We start from the raw sequence: 18,881 nt of genomic DNA on the forward strand, positions 1-18,881 counted from the left end.
AGACCAGGGACACAAGGGATGAGCACTAAATCTACCCATGTGCAGACTGTAGAATACGTTTTCATTTTAGAGGGTTTGAGGAATGCTCAGCACCTCCCAGAACTTCATAAAAAGCACATACACAGGAGTGGCTTTTACCTTGGATATGCTCCCTGACAAAATCATAATTTCCAGCAAAATTTTGGGTTTTTTTAAGTCCCATCTGCCCCTTGTGCTAAGCCCAGACACAGCACAAAGTCAGCACCAAAACACAGCAGCAGCAGAAGTGTGCACTTGAACAGGAAGCACCGTGTGCCTGCACATTCCTTCTTCACAGTGATTTTCCTGGTTATTCCCTGCCTAGCTGAGCATGTTATAAGTGGAGCTAAGCACAGAAAGCAGCTCATAGGACAAAGAAGGTCTTTGCACCCCTGCTGTCCTGTGCTCTCATTCAGAGAGTGGAGAGAATTTATTGCATAACAGTGTTCTCCAGCCCTCCTTTTTGTGGTAAAATGGAACAAAACAGATTTTCTGTGTGTGTGTTGCAAAACAAGATCAGTAGATGCAACACGGAGTTCTCATGGTGTTGTGTACTGGTGCAGCAACCTCCAGCAGGGATTTCACTACGCTGGCAGAGAAAGGGATGTGCCAACTCAAGCCAACTGCGACCAGGTGTGCATTTCATTTGTGAACAGCTAAGGAAACCACAGCATGGTGCCAGTGGAGGGGAAAGAATCAGGCAGAAATAATTGCATTGTTTCAACATGGGGAAACAGTTACACTAATCCTCTTGAAAATCCTGTTTATGGAACCATTAGCTCTGAAAATTTATTTTCTGGAACTGTGACTTTCCAGAGTTTCCACTAAGACAATTTTTGATTGTTTGTTTGTGTTCAAAGTAATTCCTGCACCTACCAGCAAAAAGAATTATAAACAGTTTCATTTAATGTAAATTATTATCACTTTTTAAGTCAGCTAGGGAGGCTCTGGAGCACACATCTCCTACAGATGGTCTGTCCATTCATGTCCAGGCTGACACAGGGAGTGCAATGTCTTGGTCCTTGACTTTCCCTATGCCTTGATAAACCACATATACACAGGTTTGACAGGCACACTGTGCATTCAAAAACAGTCATACACCTGGTAGCCCAAACAAGTGGGATAGGTCTATCAGAGGCTACACGTGTCCTGCAGGATTCTGTTAGTATCTGCAGGGAAAGGAGACAATTTATTTTGCCTGATAATGTTTAAAATATTAGCTGCTACTATATTCATAGATGTCTTAGCCAGGTGAATAAGGAGCCATAGATCAAATTGCAACTTTGTTTACAGAGGTTAAAAAAAGGTAAATGGGGGAAAATTTTGATTTCTGTAAAGACAGCACATCCATATTGATAAGGAAAAAAAAAGATATTATGATGAATAGATTATTGCAGATCTTAGCAATAAAATCAGAAAGAACAAGATTATGAAATTTCATCATGTCAGAAACACTGAAATTCTTTGTTCCTTTGTCCTCCTACCAGAAACTCTCTTAATAGCATTGAAACAACACTTTTAGGAAATTGGGTTATTCACATAAAATAGGGAAAATACTAATTCATGATAGATAAAATCAAAGTAACTTTAAAATAATTTTAATAATTTTTAATAATCCACATTTTGATATCAAAAGCTATACCTACATTAAGCAATTTGAAACATATCTTAAAAAGACAAGAAGACAACATGCAAATGCTGGACTACATTTAATAACTAAATTTAAAGGTGAGAAGTTAGAATTCAGTTTTATGAGAATTGGCCCAAGACCCACAGGTAAACAACACTAGCAAAAAAAAACACTCTTACAGGGAAAAAGATGCTCTTTCTCCCTCTATGGATATAGTATATTTTTCAAATGGAGCTCAACAAATAAATAAAGAGAAACTTATTAAATTGAGTAGCTAATACAAAAAATACATGAAGCATCACAAGCAGTTCAGTTTTGTTCAGGCTTCATCCAGACTGAGAGCTACAGGAACTGTGACAGAACAAGCTCCATTTTACTATCACTTTCTAAAATTACAGTCTGACAAGGTAAGTAATATTTTACTCTACGCACTAATGTAACTAAGTAAAGCTTGGAGACTTACCTACTTGTTCTCCTTCTCCATCTTATTTTGGATCCCATGTGCTGTGAATACACACAGCAGCATATGTCCTTAATTTGAAAGTGTATTACTTTTTCAAAGTTTCCATTAACTAGCAATTCAAGAGTTAAAAACTTAGGAAGTCTCATCTGGACATTCAGAACAAAACAAAAAAAAAAAAACAAAAAAACCACCAAAAAACCAACCCCAAAAACAAACCAAAAACAACAACAACAACAAAAAAAATCAAGTATTTCCAGACCTGAGCTAAATTCTGTTTACTTCTTTTCTGCATATATGCAACTTTTCAAAAAACTATTCTTTCAGAGATTGACCACGGGAAAATTTGAAAAGAATGAATTTATTTGCAAAATACTAGATCACAGGTACAAGCCATAACTAAGGTGCACAGATAGAAGAGCACACATCCTTGGGATACTGTTAAGTATGCCAGCCTCAGGACTGAAGGTAGTAGAGGTGAGTGGCATTGTGGCACTGAACATAAACACCACCAGGGATGATCATTCCACTAGGTGTGATCCACTTCAGTGTGTAATCACCCTTTCTGTGAAGAAATTCCCCCTTACATCTAGCCTAAACTTCCCCTGATGCACCTTAAGACTGTATCCTCTTGTCCTGGTTGCATAGAAACACAGTGTTTCTCCTCACTGCTGGTAAACCAGTATATGAACCACCCTTCAGGAAAGGTAAGTAAGGCTACAAATAAAAATATGTGTTGAAAGGCCAGACTTCCCTGGCAGTTCCATCCAAGCTGCCAAAGCCTGCCTATGGCTGCTGAAGGGTTTCCCATTCAGCCTTTGCTGGAACTTTCCCATGAAAAAGGGAAAGAAGTGACAGCTGTTTTGGAAATCTATATGATCCTTGGTTTAGATCTCTTAAAAGTCAATTTATTTTGCTAGAAAAATGCAAAGAGGCCCTGGCAGCCAAAAGAAAATTAATTATTTTGCATACATTGTGTAACAGTATTCATTAGTTTTACATGAATGGTGAGAGGTCAGTCAGGAATAGAATCCCATTGTGCTACCCTTCAAAGAGCTTGCCATGTAATTGAATGGAATAAAGGAATTAAATATGCAGGCAGAATGAACACTAATGCTTAGCAAACAGCATATTGCAAACATCTACAGCTTCTCTGTCTAAATTCTTGAATTGAGGTCTTAGGGGAAGGTGATTAGATAAAAAGCAAAAACAAATAAAATAAATACTGGGGGATACATGTGCATAAAACACACAAAAAAAAGAGAAGTATAACGGGATATGAATGCCACAGCATATCGAACTTGTCGTGTATTAGCACATAGTCTTACAATGTACATTATGTCTCTCTGCTGTTGTTTTCTGTACAGGGAGCATGCATGTGTAGGGCCATGTGAGAGACATTTTAGGAAATGTGGTAAAGTTCTGACCATATATATATCACAGAGCTAGCTTTTGTTCTGCAGAATGATGAGAACACTGTGAGTCAGTAAATGGAATAATTTAAATTTGAAAATAGCTCCCCAGAATCTGCTGAATCCATTCAGAGTTAACTAGCAGGAGAACATCACCATGAAGTGTTCTGGGTCCATCTGTTGGCAATATTATGATGGAAACAGCTTTTTAAATGCTATTTTCAACAAGCTATCACATAACAGCTTGTTTCAACAATATTTCATTACCTTTCTGTTTGTTTGCCACCTACTATAAAAAACAGCTTGGAAGGAAGGAGGCATTTCAGTACTATAGACTGGTGTAGGGTGGGAGGGACAGAGACAATACAGAAACAAGCAAAATGAGAAACAACTATAAAAATAAAAAATAGAAGAAACTGTAATTTTAGACTCTCTGCAATCTAGATTTAAACCAGCATGTGGAAACTGAGCTGTGGTGGTGTCAGAAGGGGATGGTCTGCACCAGCCTGTCAATCCAATTTTTGTACAGTGACACCATCAGCCACAGGAAGCCAATGGCTCCTAGACAGAAACGATAAATGCACCTAGCAATTACCTTTAATTCTGCAAGACCTTCTCAACTGTGCACTCCAGTAAGAACTGAAAGGAAAATTCACCTCCAACACTGTGACACAGTCACTTGTGTGGTACCAAAACAACCTGGCCTATTCAAGTCCTAGGAAAATATCATGTCCATCAGCTTGCTCCTCAAGTAAAACAAGTGCCAGTGACATACTCATGGTACAAAGCCTGCATCCAATAGCATCAGAGTGGCTCAGCTGCAGAGACCAGCTTAGGAATAAGGAACAGATGGCTGCACTTGAACCCAAAATTAGTAGATGAAGTTCTTTTGGTTCACCCTAAAAAAGTTTTGCAATTAGTCAATTCAGCATGGAGTTGTCTGAGCTAGCTTTGGCACACCTAATGTCATGGCTTTTTAAACAAAGAAACAGATCATCCCAAGGTTTATTCTGGTTTACCCATAATCCCACAATTCTAAAATAAACTCCTCTGTGCTGATTAACTCTATATTACTGATTCAAGTTCTAGCATGTATTTACTTTAAAGTTTTGGTTTTAAAGAGATGCACTCTTTAAAGAATTATATGGAGCACTCAAGTATTCCACACATTATGCATCTTGTTTCCCAAACAGGATTAGCAATATGGAAGTTCATAAGAAATATTGCATGGGTAAGTAAAATAAAAAACATATGAAACATTATAACTTCATGCAAATGAAGATGCAGAGAAAAGAAAGGAAACCTGAAAAAGTAATATGAAAAAAATGCTGATAAAATCACAACATAACCTTAAAAGAAGTGTATCCAAAAGTACAAAATACTGCAGAAGGACTTCCTTAATTATTAGCACTATATGAAACATCTACAGATAGCTCTCTATATATTTGGGCTCATTTGTAAAATATTTTATCTTCTGCTACTAAGATTGAATTAAGACAAAGTATTTTGTGTTCTGTTTATGCCTTTGACCTATCAAATGCGTAAAGCCATAACATCCTCTTATATACGTGCAAACACAGCCTGCTATTAAAAGGAGAAATACAACAAATAAGAGGATGCTTATGGTGAGCACCTACCTGAGGACGTATGACTTTCACTATGTTTTTAAGTGCAGTGTCTGGTGATGGAGGAGAGCAGTCAGGTGTTGGGCCTGTGGAGCTGTTTCTATGGCTACCAGATCCTGGTGCGGTAATTGCTACCTGAGGTGCATTATCTGTGAATAAAAATAACATCTATGTGAAATTACAAATACTTCATAGATTTTAAAGTAAAAAAGAACTTTGAAAACAGGTTACTCAGAACACTATTTAAACTTATAAAACTGAATATAATTTAAATATATTTGTCAAGGAATATATTGCATATCTACACTTATTTTTTCAGTCCATACATTCATTCTACGTTAAGGCAACATACAGCATTCTCTCAGTATCTAAACAAAATGAGGTGGAAACCAAGCATGAATATTTTACTTTCATTACTTTGAATTACTGACAGTGAATTCAAATACTATCACTATAACAGGGGAACTTGAAAGGGAGATTTATAATGCAACTTCTAGTTCATCCTGGAAAATCCTAACACATATGACCAAGCTTTACATATATCCATGTGTTACACAAACATATACTAACTTAAAACACGCTAACAGCCATCATTGACAACTTTCTTTAACATTGTGATTGATTAGCATAACTGACCAGCAAGGACTAATTACATGAAAATATGCTCAGTCTCTTGGGTAAAATTTGCATCCTCCATAGAGTTCTGCACTGCAGTAACTTCATTTCCAGCAGTATCTCAGCTATATTACCTACAGCTGGCCTAAAAATACTTGCATATCTGCATGTGTATGGGAAACTGCTCTTTGGACATATTTTGCTCTTACCATTTTATGGCACTGGGAAGGACCATTAAAAGGACTTAAAATAACATTCTTACATTCTCTAAATGTTCTTAATGCTGTTTGATCAATGTAAAGTTAGTAAGAATCAGATCAGAGGGTAGAGAGGACTATGAAATAGCTTCTCAGCTGTGAGAGTACCCATCACTGGAATGACTTAGCAGAAGGCAAAAAACTCCACATTACTTCAGGCCTCTAAAATTGTATCAGCAAAGAAATGCCTTAGTTCAGATTCGGGGTAAAGTGCCATCACCTGTGTATGGTTATGGTGGTTATTACAGTGCCTGTGAACTTAATGAGCACCTTTCTGAGTTACAAAGATATGCTCCATGCTCCAAAATGTGCTGTTACACCTGAAGCACTGCATCAAGACAATGCTGTCAAATATCATGTCTGTGACAGCCTGCAGGCTTCACAGAAGAAAGAAAGTTTTTTGTGATTGTGGTGGTTCTCCAATATGTGCTTCCACTCTGTGGACAAATCTACTCCAGAAAAACCCAAACATCAATAAGAAAAAACAGCTCTCTTAAACTGGAGAATTTTTGCCTGACCAACTTCTACAGGTACACTCATGAGCTCCTCCCTCTGCACAAGTCACAAATGCCTCTGTGAAAGCCATGACAAAGCTTCTCTCTCTCAGTCCTACTAACCTGAAAGAATTCTTGGAAGGGTAACAGAGATATTGAAAGGAAGGAAATACCCAGTTACATTAACAGAGATAATAATAGGATAAAGGGGAATAGTTTCAGGAAAGTAAATTTACAAATACTTTCATAGCACGAGTGATTCTAGGAGATCTGCAGTATTCTTCCTGTAGAAACACTGTAACTGGATGAGGTTTCTAATCAAAGTTTCTAATGAAATACAGTCTGACAATTTATTCTTCCAAAACAAATGTCAGGCTGGAGTGTTTCAGCAATACCAATACAGCACTTAATGCAAGTATAAACAAAAATTCAGATGGCAGATTGGCAGACATCCAAAATGGACATGTCCTGTAGATAACCTCAGGTGTTACCTGACAGAGTGAACCCCTCCCTGTTACAGAAACAGAAAAGTCCAACTTTTTTTAAAAGTATCTCATTGAAATTGCCAGTCCCAAAGGTGTGCAGTCTTACAACCCAGATGAGTTTTTCCTGAATCATGAGCATGTGCAGAAAGCTTGGATCAGAAGTAATTTATTTCCTAAAGTAATAAAGGTGTGTTAATACAATGTATCAAAACTATTTTTACACAACCTTAGAAAAGAACTGAAAATTAATTCTCACAATAATGTAACTGACATGGAAGAATTTTGGTAGCATTTCAGAAAGCCTTAAGTCTATCACATTCTTTCCTGCCTGACCTGGTGTCTAACTTTATAATGTTGTTCACACGCACCATGTAAATGAGTATTCTGTGATATGAAAACCCAGCTCATCAAAAATGGGTTTGGCAAGAGCAGAAACCTCTAAAGCCTCGCTATACTCTGAAAATCTCATAGTGAGGACAAAAGCTAGATATGAGTAACACCTTAAGTGAGCTGAAAATCTTTGTGTCTTTTGCTCCAGACTACGAAACAGCATCTCCTTTTACTCTATGGACAGATAGAAAATCATCAATGAACCTCCGTTACTGAGGAATCAGAGTTGCTCTAAGAGATCCCTGCCCTCTCTTTGGGGAGCCAACAAACAAGGGACTACTACACTACTGTCAAGAAATGTGGGAATACAGGCACCATATATAGGAAGGTAAAAAATGAGTTTGAGAGTGAGAAATGCTCCACATGAATCCAGCTAAGTGCACTTAGTGCATTTATTTACTCATATTTGTGCAAGGAACAAACAGATGATTGTCTCTGACAAACAGCTAAAGCTATAAAGAACACAAACTCCATACTTCAGCAGTTCCTGCCTTTCTGCCACTATTTCCCTGTGAGCCTGTGTGGCTGTGCTTAGCACAAGTGCCCTTGAGCTACTTAGCACATGAAAGCCTTGCAAGTGAAATCAGGCAGTCTTGCAGATGCAGAAGCATTGCAAGGATGGATCACTCAAAGGACACATCATAAGAAACACAGACTGGTGTCAATGGTAACAATAGCAGTTGTCTGCCCACCAGTTTATTCTGTTTCAAAGCCTTGTTGATAGTCACCTCAGCTCAGTTTAACCACACTTCAAATATGCAGAAGAGGGTAACAGAGGAGTCAAGATATATGAGCAAGGTTTTGGTCTTTGCATAGAAGACTTCTTGTTGACCCTGTTCTGTAGTAGTGCACTGAAGGCTGGGTTTTCCCCCTTCATACATGCCACACAAGTGGCATTGAACTGACTGGGAGTGACATTCTTGAAAGGCAGACAGGAGGGGGAACAGGGCTGTTACATGCCCCACAAAACAGAGCTGAGAAAAAATATCTCCAGCTACGATGTGTGGCATGTATGAAGGGGGAAAACCCGGCACTCGGCTGGATTCATGTGGAGCATTTCTCACTCTAGAACTCATTTTTTTACCTTCCTGAGAAAAGAGTAGTTACAGATTTTCTTTCCAAGAAACAATCAAGCAGCAATTAAAAAAAAATCATGTTTATAGAGTCTCAAACAAAACTTTACAAAAAGAAGTTATAATTTTTTTTAAATAAACAGCCCAAAAAAAACCATCCAACTGCTCAGTATTTCTTGCCTTTCCTTCTTTCTCAAGGGGCTAAGTTTCTGACATGTAATGATTTCTTGTAAACAATTTCTTTATTGTGGACAGCTGTTTATTTTCACAGTAGGATGTTCCCACTAGGCAACCAATAATGATTTACTACCTGGGTCTGCTCCATCAGAGAGAGAACAACACCATCAAATTAGTTTCTGCAACCAATTTGTAGCACCTGTTTATGTATATAGTATTTATAGTTTCATTAAGAGTATATTTGAATTTCTTTTATTTGGAATTAAATTATAAAATAATAATTTTAAAATTTTCCCTGGTGACAAAACTAAGGCAATTTTTTTTTCCCCTTCAGGTAACTATGATGGCAACACCGCAAGTTTCAGAAAAACATGCCATGGCAAATAGAACTTGGAAACTTAAGAAACTACCAAATTTACCTAGGAAAGATTAGCTCTCATGCTGAATTTCTGATAGGTGCTACAGATGGGGCCCACAGGGAAGTATTTACAACTGTCATACTCTTCCAGTTCCTGGCTCATGATGCAATAATCTAGATGTTTCTGTGTAAGTGAGAAAATATAAGGCTACAGAGATCATCTGGCAGCAAAACACTAATGACATGCAGCATACTCTAATATTCCTTCCTTCCTCCATCACATGTGAAGTTGTCACAAGGCTAATGTAGTTTGAGCTTATTCTGATTTTTGAAAATGCTTTTTTATGACTTAACATTCTCAATTTTCTTCATTTCCAGGCAAAGGAAATAGAATAGAACAAGGAAAATGTATGTATGTGTTCTTTTAGTATATTGTAAGAACAAACTAAGGAGTTATTCTAGGGTTGTCTTCTAAAGATGTCAGACAAAAACATAAAAATGCCAACTGTTTATCTTAGATGATTAAAAAAAAAACATATACAGGGAATTTTGCCCTTTCCTGTGCTATGTGACATCAGTCATTGGTTTCACATGTGTTTTTTCTTACGGAGCACTGAATGGAGGGAAATACCCTCATGGATAATAACAGACCATAACACCAGGGTTCAACGAGTGCTTCATTGACATTTTCATCCATCTATGGACTGTGAGGACAAACCACAGACTGCTCACTGAAACTTCTAAGAGATTTTTTTTTTCTCATAATGTACTCAAAGAAAAGGCACTATGTGTATACAATGCCACAATATTAACTATCAGGCAATATGAAGTACACCAACCAGAACACTTACTGCATCCCAGCAAGCAAAATATCAAAAACCAGACACAGCCCATATTCCAGAAATATAGTTAAAATTAGATTTCATCTCAGAAATAAATCTTTAAAATGGAACACACAGCTAATCTAGTTTTCTACTTTCATTGCAGAAACATGCTAGCATCCTTATCAAAATTTACAGTTATGTCTGTATTAGCTATTACATCAGTTATTTCTGCAACTTAGTGTAATGGCAATGGATCAGCACATCAAAAGCAGTTGATCTGCATGACAATCCACTTAAAATATATGTGAGTTTGAACTCCTAGCACTATCTAGCAACTTATTTATTCCACCATACACCCACATCATACATGCTAGTCACAACTTCCAGCATCCAGGATGACCCTGTGTTTTTGTGCCCACCTAAAATGGAGCATCACATCCAGAAAGAATCTGGTTTATGTGCTGCAAAGCTGGCATGTGACTGAAGAAATTAATAGTAACTGCAAATGATGTTTTATTTCATATTCACATCCAGTGCCCTGAGTCAAAATGCAAATATACACTCCACCCATTTTATTTCCATATTCCAACCATTTCTGGAGTCACTTAAATACTATATTCTCAGATTTTTGTGGAAGAAATGTATATTTCACTGTAGAGGTATGAACCAGTAATAGCCTAGAACTTGATTATACACTACACACCTAATGCTGTGTTTAAATACATATACTAAATTCTAAAACATCCCAAATGACAAATAATAGGCATGAACAAAAATATTTAAAGCACAAAGCCTAATCATTATGACCTTGTAGAAATTTATACTACAAATGCAGGGCCTGGACAGGTTTGTTCAGTGCAAAACTGGGAGAGAAAAAAGACAAGGGTGAAAAATGAATGTGCATGAACATACATACACATAAATATACAGAGATGAACTTGCACACATAAATGGACAACAAATCCAAAGGCACCCTATTATTAATAATAGCTTCCTCGAGCTTTGCTCAGTGTGGAATATTTCATGCAATGTTTCAAACTACTTGAAGGTAGGTCAAAATCCTGCATCTGTTTTTGACACCACATCATCAAGGATAATGCAAAAATGTGCATAAAGGTCCAGATAGCTCAGTGCCATCTGGGCTCAACGTGCTTTCTAGTATGCTAACAAGACAGACATAAATTTGATCAATTATAGCAGACTCAATTTGCTAGACTATTATAAAACTCTTATCTAGTCTGGCAATTTCTATGGGTTTGGATCCGTCCTTAGAAAAAAAAAAGTTGGAGTACCTTTGTCTGTTACAGGTCCTCTTTACATCAGATATGTTAAATGAAGGCAAAAAGCTCTAAAAAGAACATGGCAATGCAAATTATCTGTCCTGGACAGAAATCAGTCTTAATCACAATAGAAATCTTGGAAGAGCGAAAAAGAAGATATTATGGAAATAGTACTATTTCTGGAGGATCAGTCTGCAGTGACTGAACTTACATACATCTCCTTGCAGAACAGAGACACCAAAATGGCTAATTTAATTGACTGTTTAAGAAATTAACACATTAATGTAGGGCCCATCATGTGTGGTATCATTAGGAACAGATTTTAATGTTCTTTGTTAATGGGGGAATGGTCACCTTTTAAAATCTTCACAGCTGGAATGAAAAAAGAATTGCCAGTTATAATTCCACTGGAGTGATAGATAAAGCAGCAATATCCGATTTATTTGATAATCAACTATATGGATGCTTTATCAGGGATATTCTGATACCCTCATGCTAAGGAGACCAGGAACTTCCCTGATTCCACTATAGGGAATCTCTGAGCTTGATCTCCAAGCAAGAGAGAGAGACACAGGCCCACATGAAGAGTCATCTAAATCTGACTCTGCATGGTAAAGAGAATTCCAGCCCAGCGATGCCCTGAATCTAGTAGAGGGCTCATTAACAACCCTTTTTAAGGCAGAGCAAGGAGAATCAAGCCATTATTTGCAACCAAACCCACAGACTTCAGTAGAAGTGTGAGAAGAGCACTTGAGCTCAGTCCATTCTCTGTGGATCACTTTTGGCTGCTATATTCCAGCAAGAGCAGATTTACAAGGCAGGAGCCCAAGCCATCAAATAGGAAAGAGCTAACATAGACCCAAAACTGAGCAGAGCAGATCACAAAATAGCAGGAACTGCCCTGATTTTATTCACAGATGCCATGTGTAAGACTTACTGGACAGCATGTGTGATAAAAATGTGTTGTCCCCTGTAAGTAGGGGATCAATTGCAAAGATTAATAGCAATAGCATATAGTAAATTAAGCAGTTCATACAGAAATCCAGAAAAAAATTTAAAATCTCCTATTTTGTCAGGGAGATAACCAAAGCATTCATGTTACACAGTAGCCTCAAACAGGACCAAGTAATTTCCCATAGCATAGGATTCAGCTTTAAAATTGTTTTAACTTGACTAAATCTTCACAGCAAATCTTCTCTCCTACATAACTCTTCAACATGGAATAAATCTACAAACTACAGATAAGGACAAACATGTATTTCAGGATTTCAAGGAACAAACATTACCAGAGACATTTCAAAAGAACAGATGGAATAGTGAATAACAGAATCAGTAGGTAGCTACACTGCATGCATAGAGAGTATGGTTGGACTCAATTGTCTGAACGTGCTCTTTTGAATTTGCTTGGTTCCCACACACTTAAACCTGAATAACCACTGTTCTGAGTAGAATTGTAAATATATATCTGCAACTGTCTTGTTGAAAGCACTCAAAGCCATAACTGGCCCAGTCTTGGATGTGGCAGCTATTTCAGGATTGTATTTGAAATTAATTACCAGTGAAGTGCATTCCAGTGGCAGCAGGGGGTCTGTTTAGTTGTTTCGGCATCATCCAAGAGAGTTGGGTATGACTATTATCAAGTTTTTATTTCCTCTAATCACCCACCTGCACAAACAGACTTTGGAATTGCTTCAAGCTCACATAACCCTTGTATTACCAGGCAACTGTCTGGAAAAACATCTCTCATTAAGTACTAATGAGAGATGATGGGTGATTTCCACCATTTCCTGAGTAACCTTTGGAGACTGCCTCTGCAAGCTGCTGATGTCTAATTGAGCATTCAAAAACAATAGTACACAATTGCCATCTACCTTTTTGATTTTTATGTAATGGCTTTTTTGTTGGCTTTTCCATATTAAAACGGTTTTTAGTGAAATGATTACACTTGTCTATGACAGATATTTCATAATTTTCTATATTTGCACTGTCTCAACATATAGGTGCCATATTTCTGGGAGTTCAGTGAAAAGCATAGGGTATAATTACAGATGCCAAAATATTTTTGGTTATCTTAGCCATTAACTAAAAACTGGGATTCCTAATAGACTTGTAAAAAAAAAAATTACCCCAAAAAACAATGGTAGATATTGGGGATTTCTGTGCTTATTTTCAAATTCAACTTATCAGTGAGAGGTCACTGAATGCAATCATATGTGTGCTTTAGTGTTTCATAAGACTTCTAAAAACCAAAGAAAATAACCAAAGTGTGGCGTGCAGAAAAATACTCGACTCTTATAAAGGCAACTGATAATTACTGAATTAGGCTATATTGTCTAATTACTTCAGAAAATAAGGCACAAAAAGTGGTGAAAGTGTTCTCAAATAATTTAAATAATGCTAATGATAGCCACACACCCCAGTGATGAAGCTCAGTTAATAAATAATTTAAACAGTCTTGAAGATAAACCTCCCAATATACATCTATCTACATGTACAGTGAAAATCAATTAATTGCAAAAACCTATATTTTCAGTTCTTCTAAGTATCAATTAATTGATAAAGCTCTTTATCAGAACACTGAAAGCAAAGTGCTAACCAAAACACTTAAAAACCAAAGAGAAAGAAATGTTTTAATATGTTTCCAGTTATTCCTATTTAAAGCATCTAAATTCTCAAGCAGCTTCAGAGAGATTTAGGAAGCTCAACTCTCACCCTGAAAATTTATATTTTTGTATTTAATGACATTTACACTGAAAGAAGTATATTGTTAATATATATTGCATATTGTGTCATGTAACCGTTATATTCATTAGGCATAAAGGACTTGTCCAGCACATAGAATACACTACAAATACACAGTCAGAATTCAGGGAATCTTTATGGGCTTTACTGTTCAATTTGAAAAAGATACCAAAGCATCTGTACCAGAGTGGACCAGTTATATAGACAGATATAGATATCATGTTACCCTGATAATGGTCAAAAGACTTGAGAAAGATAAAGGAAATACTGGGGATTATTTTGGAATAACACAATCCACTTTCCAACCAGCTAATTTTTAGCACTACAGCACTGAAGTTTCTAATAACTCAAAACCCCCCCAAAAATGTATAGCAATTTTTAATTTCCAAATTTTTGATTTTATCATTAGTGTGGTGAAACTTTTTTGCCATAATTTATACATCTCATTTGTACATATCATTTTCATCTAAAAAAATACTAAAATTCTATCCCTTTTACTAATATTCCTGCATTAATTTTCTGTCTCCTCCAATTCAGATAAAATGATATATTATAAAAGTGTTATATATTTAGACATTAGTAATCTTATCTTCTGACTGACAAAGCAGGATTTATATAACTTGTCTGAGTGTTTAGTATCTTCTCAACACTTCAGCATATTTAATTAGCTACCACCACAGGTTTCTCTTATTTTTGTTTTAGGTTCTCTAAGATCCATGATAAAATTAGCACAAAACTTTGTATATATTGAAAAGATATGCCATTTGTATTTGCTATGGACAGCAAATGAATAAATTTTTAGACCATGCAACTTTAGTCCATTCAGTGTATTTAGACAAGAAGGAGTATTCCAGCGCAGTGGAGCCAAAACAAAGAGGGATTATAATTAAGTAAAACCTTGGGGAGGTTGCCAAGTTTTATGGAGAAAGACAAGGCTTGAATTTTTTCAAGTTTCTTTAACTTAAAGTTCTTAAAATATAACAAAGAATCACAATTAAATCACACTGGAATACAGGTAATAATTTAACTAAAAGATCCACACAAGTCCTGTTATTCTTACTAGGGGAACTTCTAACCACTAACTACTTCCTACTGCAAATGCCACTATTCCATTAGAACACACTTTTATTAAATTGATCACTAGAAAAATCTTATTGCAGTTATAACAGGTTGGATGAGAAAAACTTTGAAAGACAACTTTGATAAAAAAAAGTTTGCTTTTTTTTCAAAATTTACTTACACAACATTCACAGAAAGGTCTGATATCTTTTCACCCTAATGTAAGACAATAATAGATGTAAAAATAATGGAAATGCTCTTGGATAAAAATTTAGTGTCAATCCCAGTACTATGGGTAAGAAAATGCTTTTAATTGTGCTACACTATTTATTATGTATCTTCCATCATGAAGAGAATGACTTCTGAAAAAAAACGGACATGCGGTGAGCTGGAGCTAGACGGGAAAAAGTATTCTTACTAACAGCTGGTTTTAATGTCATCATCCAGAACAGTTACCACCACATACAGCAATATACTGTACTACAGAAAGAACACATCCTGCTCTGGAGCCACAAAATATGAAATGATCTTTTTGAAGACTTTGTTTTCTGATATCAATAAAGCAGCTGGGTGTGAACATATTCTTTCATGTGGGTTCTTCCGAAACTGAGGTATTTTAATGCATATCACAAAAAAAAAATACTAATCTGATATTCTGCTGCAGTAGCAAATTATTCTATTCTTAAATAAAATTAAGTACGTGCTGCATCTATATGTTTGTGGATTGGCAATAGAAACCCTTTCCCACCCTATTTTGATATATAGTGAAATCCTACATCACTTGCACACTTCAAGTTTTCTTTGAGGTGGCATAAAAAGGTATAAAAAGAACAAAAATCAAATCTCTAAAGAGAAGTAAACCTTTTGGCAGCAAGCTACATGTTGCCATCAGGATTAGCAGATGAGAAAGGGAGACAGAAGCAGAGAAAATGGAAGTAAATAAGTAGTTTTTATTTAGCTTCAAATAGAATAGAAAGACTTTTTTTTTAATGTAACACTGAGTACCTTCACTAGGAATCAATGTTTTTCTATTTTTTAATCATTTATTACACTGCATAAAGCAAATAAATCTGTTCATTATGTACAAAATTGGTTTATTTTAGAAATTGCTTAATATTGTGACAAATATTTTGACTTTAACAAAATTTAGCAAGCTATGCCAAGATTTCTGCTTTCCAAATGTACCAAAGTTAATAGAGAAGTTTATTAAAATTCTCAAAACATATAATTCTCATTAGAAAGAGTTCTCAATGGAACACAGTTAAATGTATTAATTCTTTTCACCAAACTACAACATTCCAGTTGTTTTTTACTGGAGAAGTAAAGACAGTATAAATGGGAGTATTTTTTTAAATAATAAAATCTAGTATTTCAGATCTGATTAATGCCAATGCTGAAATAAAATTATTAGCATGGCTATTCATTGATTGTATGATATAAGCTAAAATTACATTCCAATTCTGACACAGTCAGTTACCAAAATAAATTCTCCTAAAGACTGCCAGACAGAAGAACAAGAAAAACTTTTTTTAGTTTGTTAAGTGGTGAGTAAAGGGAAGACTTACTGCATGGGGTGTCTGTCATGGAGCTGGGATGCACACAGGAAGCATCCAGCATTGAACAGAATTGTCATGTTCTGTGATACAGATATAGTCACTCATTTTATAGTCTGATATTTACGGTTCTCAACCTGATCTTCCATGTCCCTGATATGAGACAGAGAAATACAAGGGATTGCCCAAGTCATCAAATCTAATAGCTAAATCAAAGGTAATTACATAACAAAAAATGTGCTACACATCTACTCGCCATCTACAGTAAGTCACAAACCGTTCCCTATTAAACTGTGTTAAACTTGCAACCTTCAATACAGAAATACCAAAAAAAGCTGGAAAAACTACACAAGGAGCAGGAGTCATCAGGATCACTGGTAATGCTGAGAATGTCTAGAGTACCCTAATATATGTATATTGCAGTGTATTGATTAAACACCCAGAGCTGAGCAGCTTTATCATCGGAAGAGACCAAACAGCAGAGAAATTAATCTTCAACAAAAGACATTTCTTTGTGTGATTCAATACATATCTCTATTGCAGTTCCAGTGCTTCTGAAAACCTCTTTAGCCTTTTTTACAGTACTGGAACTGCATTGCATTTTAGACATAACTCAAGTGAAGCACTAGCTCTTGAGCACTGGATCTCTCAAACTATAGGACTCAATTTCTTCTTCATGTAAAATAGCATAATATCTAGTCTTGAATATAAGAGGATAAAAAGTATGAGCTCAAGATAACCAGTTCTTTCCAGCTTCCTAAATGGAGAAAGAGTCAAACTGAAAAGCTTTGTAGAAAATTCAGTGTAAGGTTTGCAGAAAATTCACAGGTGCATCAGGAGACACATAATATTACTATATGCCTATTAAGACCTTTGTGCAGTGTTAGACATATTTCAAGCTTATATTCCTCTAAAACGTACCAGATGCACATAAACTGTCAAGAAATTAATAAATGAAGTTTTACTCCTAATATTAACAATTTGGTGATTTTTACAGAAGTATTATTTCCCATTTATATATTAAGTTACTGCCACTTATGAAAGGCACTATCATTTACATCTGCTCAATCATCAAACCATCCCATCAGCACTCTGAGGTGTAGTATTACCAGAATGGAATATGTTCTATGTGGTCTATATATATTGCAGCCCTAACTCAAAAGTACTACAAAGGATGTGGCAACTAATAGTCATTTAACAAAGAAAAACTCAAATCCTGCTAAAAAATATTTTCATGTGGACTTTAAAATGAGAAACAGCCAAAAATAATTATGTTCCTTTGAATTATTATTTTGATTTGTAAAAGGGTTTTTGTCTGACAGCATGCAGTCAAGTGTATAATGAGATCATTCTAGACAGTAATCACACCAGGATGGATGAAACTGAGCTTGGTCAGAATGCACACAGTTTGATGAGCACTCATTTGCAAAAATTGCCAAAAACTCCTGTGAGGGCTGATTTTTTTCAACGGCATTTTAATGAATAATAGTAAAACCCAATGAAACGTCAGAAAATTTTTAACATATGCTGAGCAGAAGCCTTTTTCTCTCAGTTTGTAGAGAAAATGGAAGCTAGTCCTTTGGAAAATAAAACTACGTCAACATAAACATATTTACTGGAACACAGTGGATGGGCGGAGAGTACAGGTATTTTGCTAATTAAATGATCCCATGGTATCAGCCATCCCCATGTGTTTTAACTTCAAATATGACAAAGAGTTTTTAAGAATAACACTTCATTCTTCAGAATATTATCAAAGAAGCTATCCAGGGGAGCACATGATTGGGAGCAATTATCCTAATTATATACCAAAAACCTTTTAGAGGGATGATAAGGTTTTAAAGGAAAGTACATTAGAGCTGCAATATGTAAGAATTGACACCTCAATTGTGCAATCTCAATTCAGTCTCCTGTGCATATGCACTCTGAAGAAGCCTTAATTATTATAATGCCATTTCTCCACATGACTTCTGCTGCATCAAGGTCATAAAAATGTGGGGGAAATGGACAAGGGAATACATGAAATTATGGTACATCACTACAGAAATGTGTCAGGAGCAACAATATTCTAAACTGAGAGATGAAAAATATTTTCCCTAAATATCAAACAGAAACTCACAGGAAAATATTCCAAAGGAATGTTAAATGAGAGTTACTATAGCTAGAAATTTTTAATCAATATATCTAATTTGTATCCAAGATTTCAAAAAGATCTGGCAAGAATTCACCTCAATAAATGGTGCTGTTTTTAATAGCACCTGGCATATTGATAAGATTTAAGAAGGCTAAAAGGAAGCTAATGGAGTAACCTTGGTCATTATAGGCTTTCAGCCTGAGATCAGGAATAATGGAATTGCTGATATGGATCACCATTAATAGTAAATGGAAGAGACGTAGGTCATACAAATTAGCATTGCTTCAGAAAAAAA

General features: G+C 35.9%; 1 protein-coding gene across 8 annotated transcripts in view; it reads right to left on the bottom strand.

Moving 5' to 3' along the window:
• Positions 1–18,881, bottom strand: part of ANKS1B (ankyrin repeat and sterile alpha motif domain containing 1B) — a 397,248-nt gene that overhangs the window by 253,297 nt on the left and 125,070 nt on the right. For all 8 annotated transcript variants that reach the window (XM_077783569.1, XM_031507463.2, XM_031507479.2 and 5 more), the window contains one exon: positions 5,158–5,294. In XM_077783569.1, the coding sequence (XP_077639695.1) occupies positions 5,158–5,294 (137 nt within the window). The remainder of the gene's footprint in view (positions 1–5,157; positions 5,295–18,881) is intronic.

The sequence above is a fragment of the Lonchura striata genome, chromosome 5 (assembly GCF_046129695.1).
Source record: "Lonchura striata isolate bLonStr1 chromosome 5, bLonStr1.mat, whole genome shotgun sequence".
NCBI classification, from domain to species: domain Eukaryota; kingdom Metazoa; phylum Chordata; class Aves; order Passeriformes; family Estrildidae; genus Lonchura; species Lonchura striata.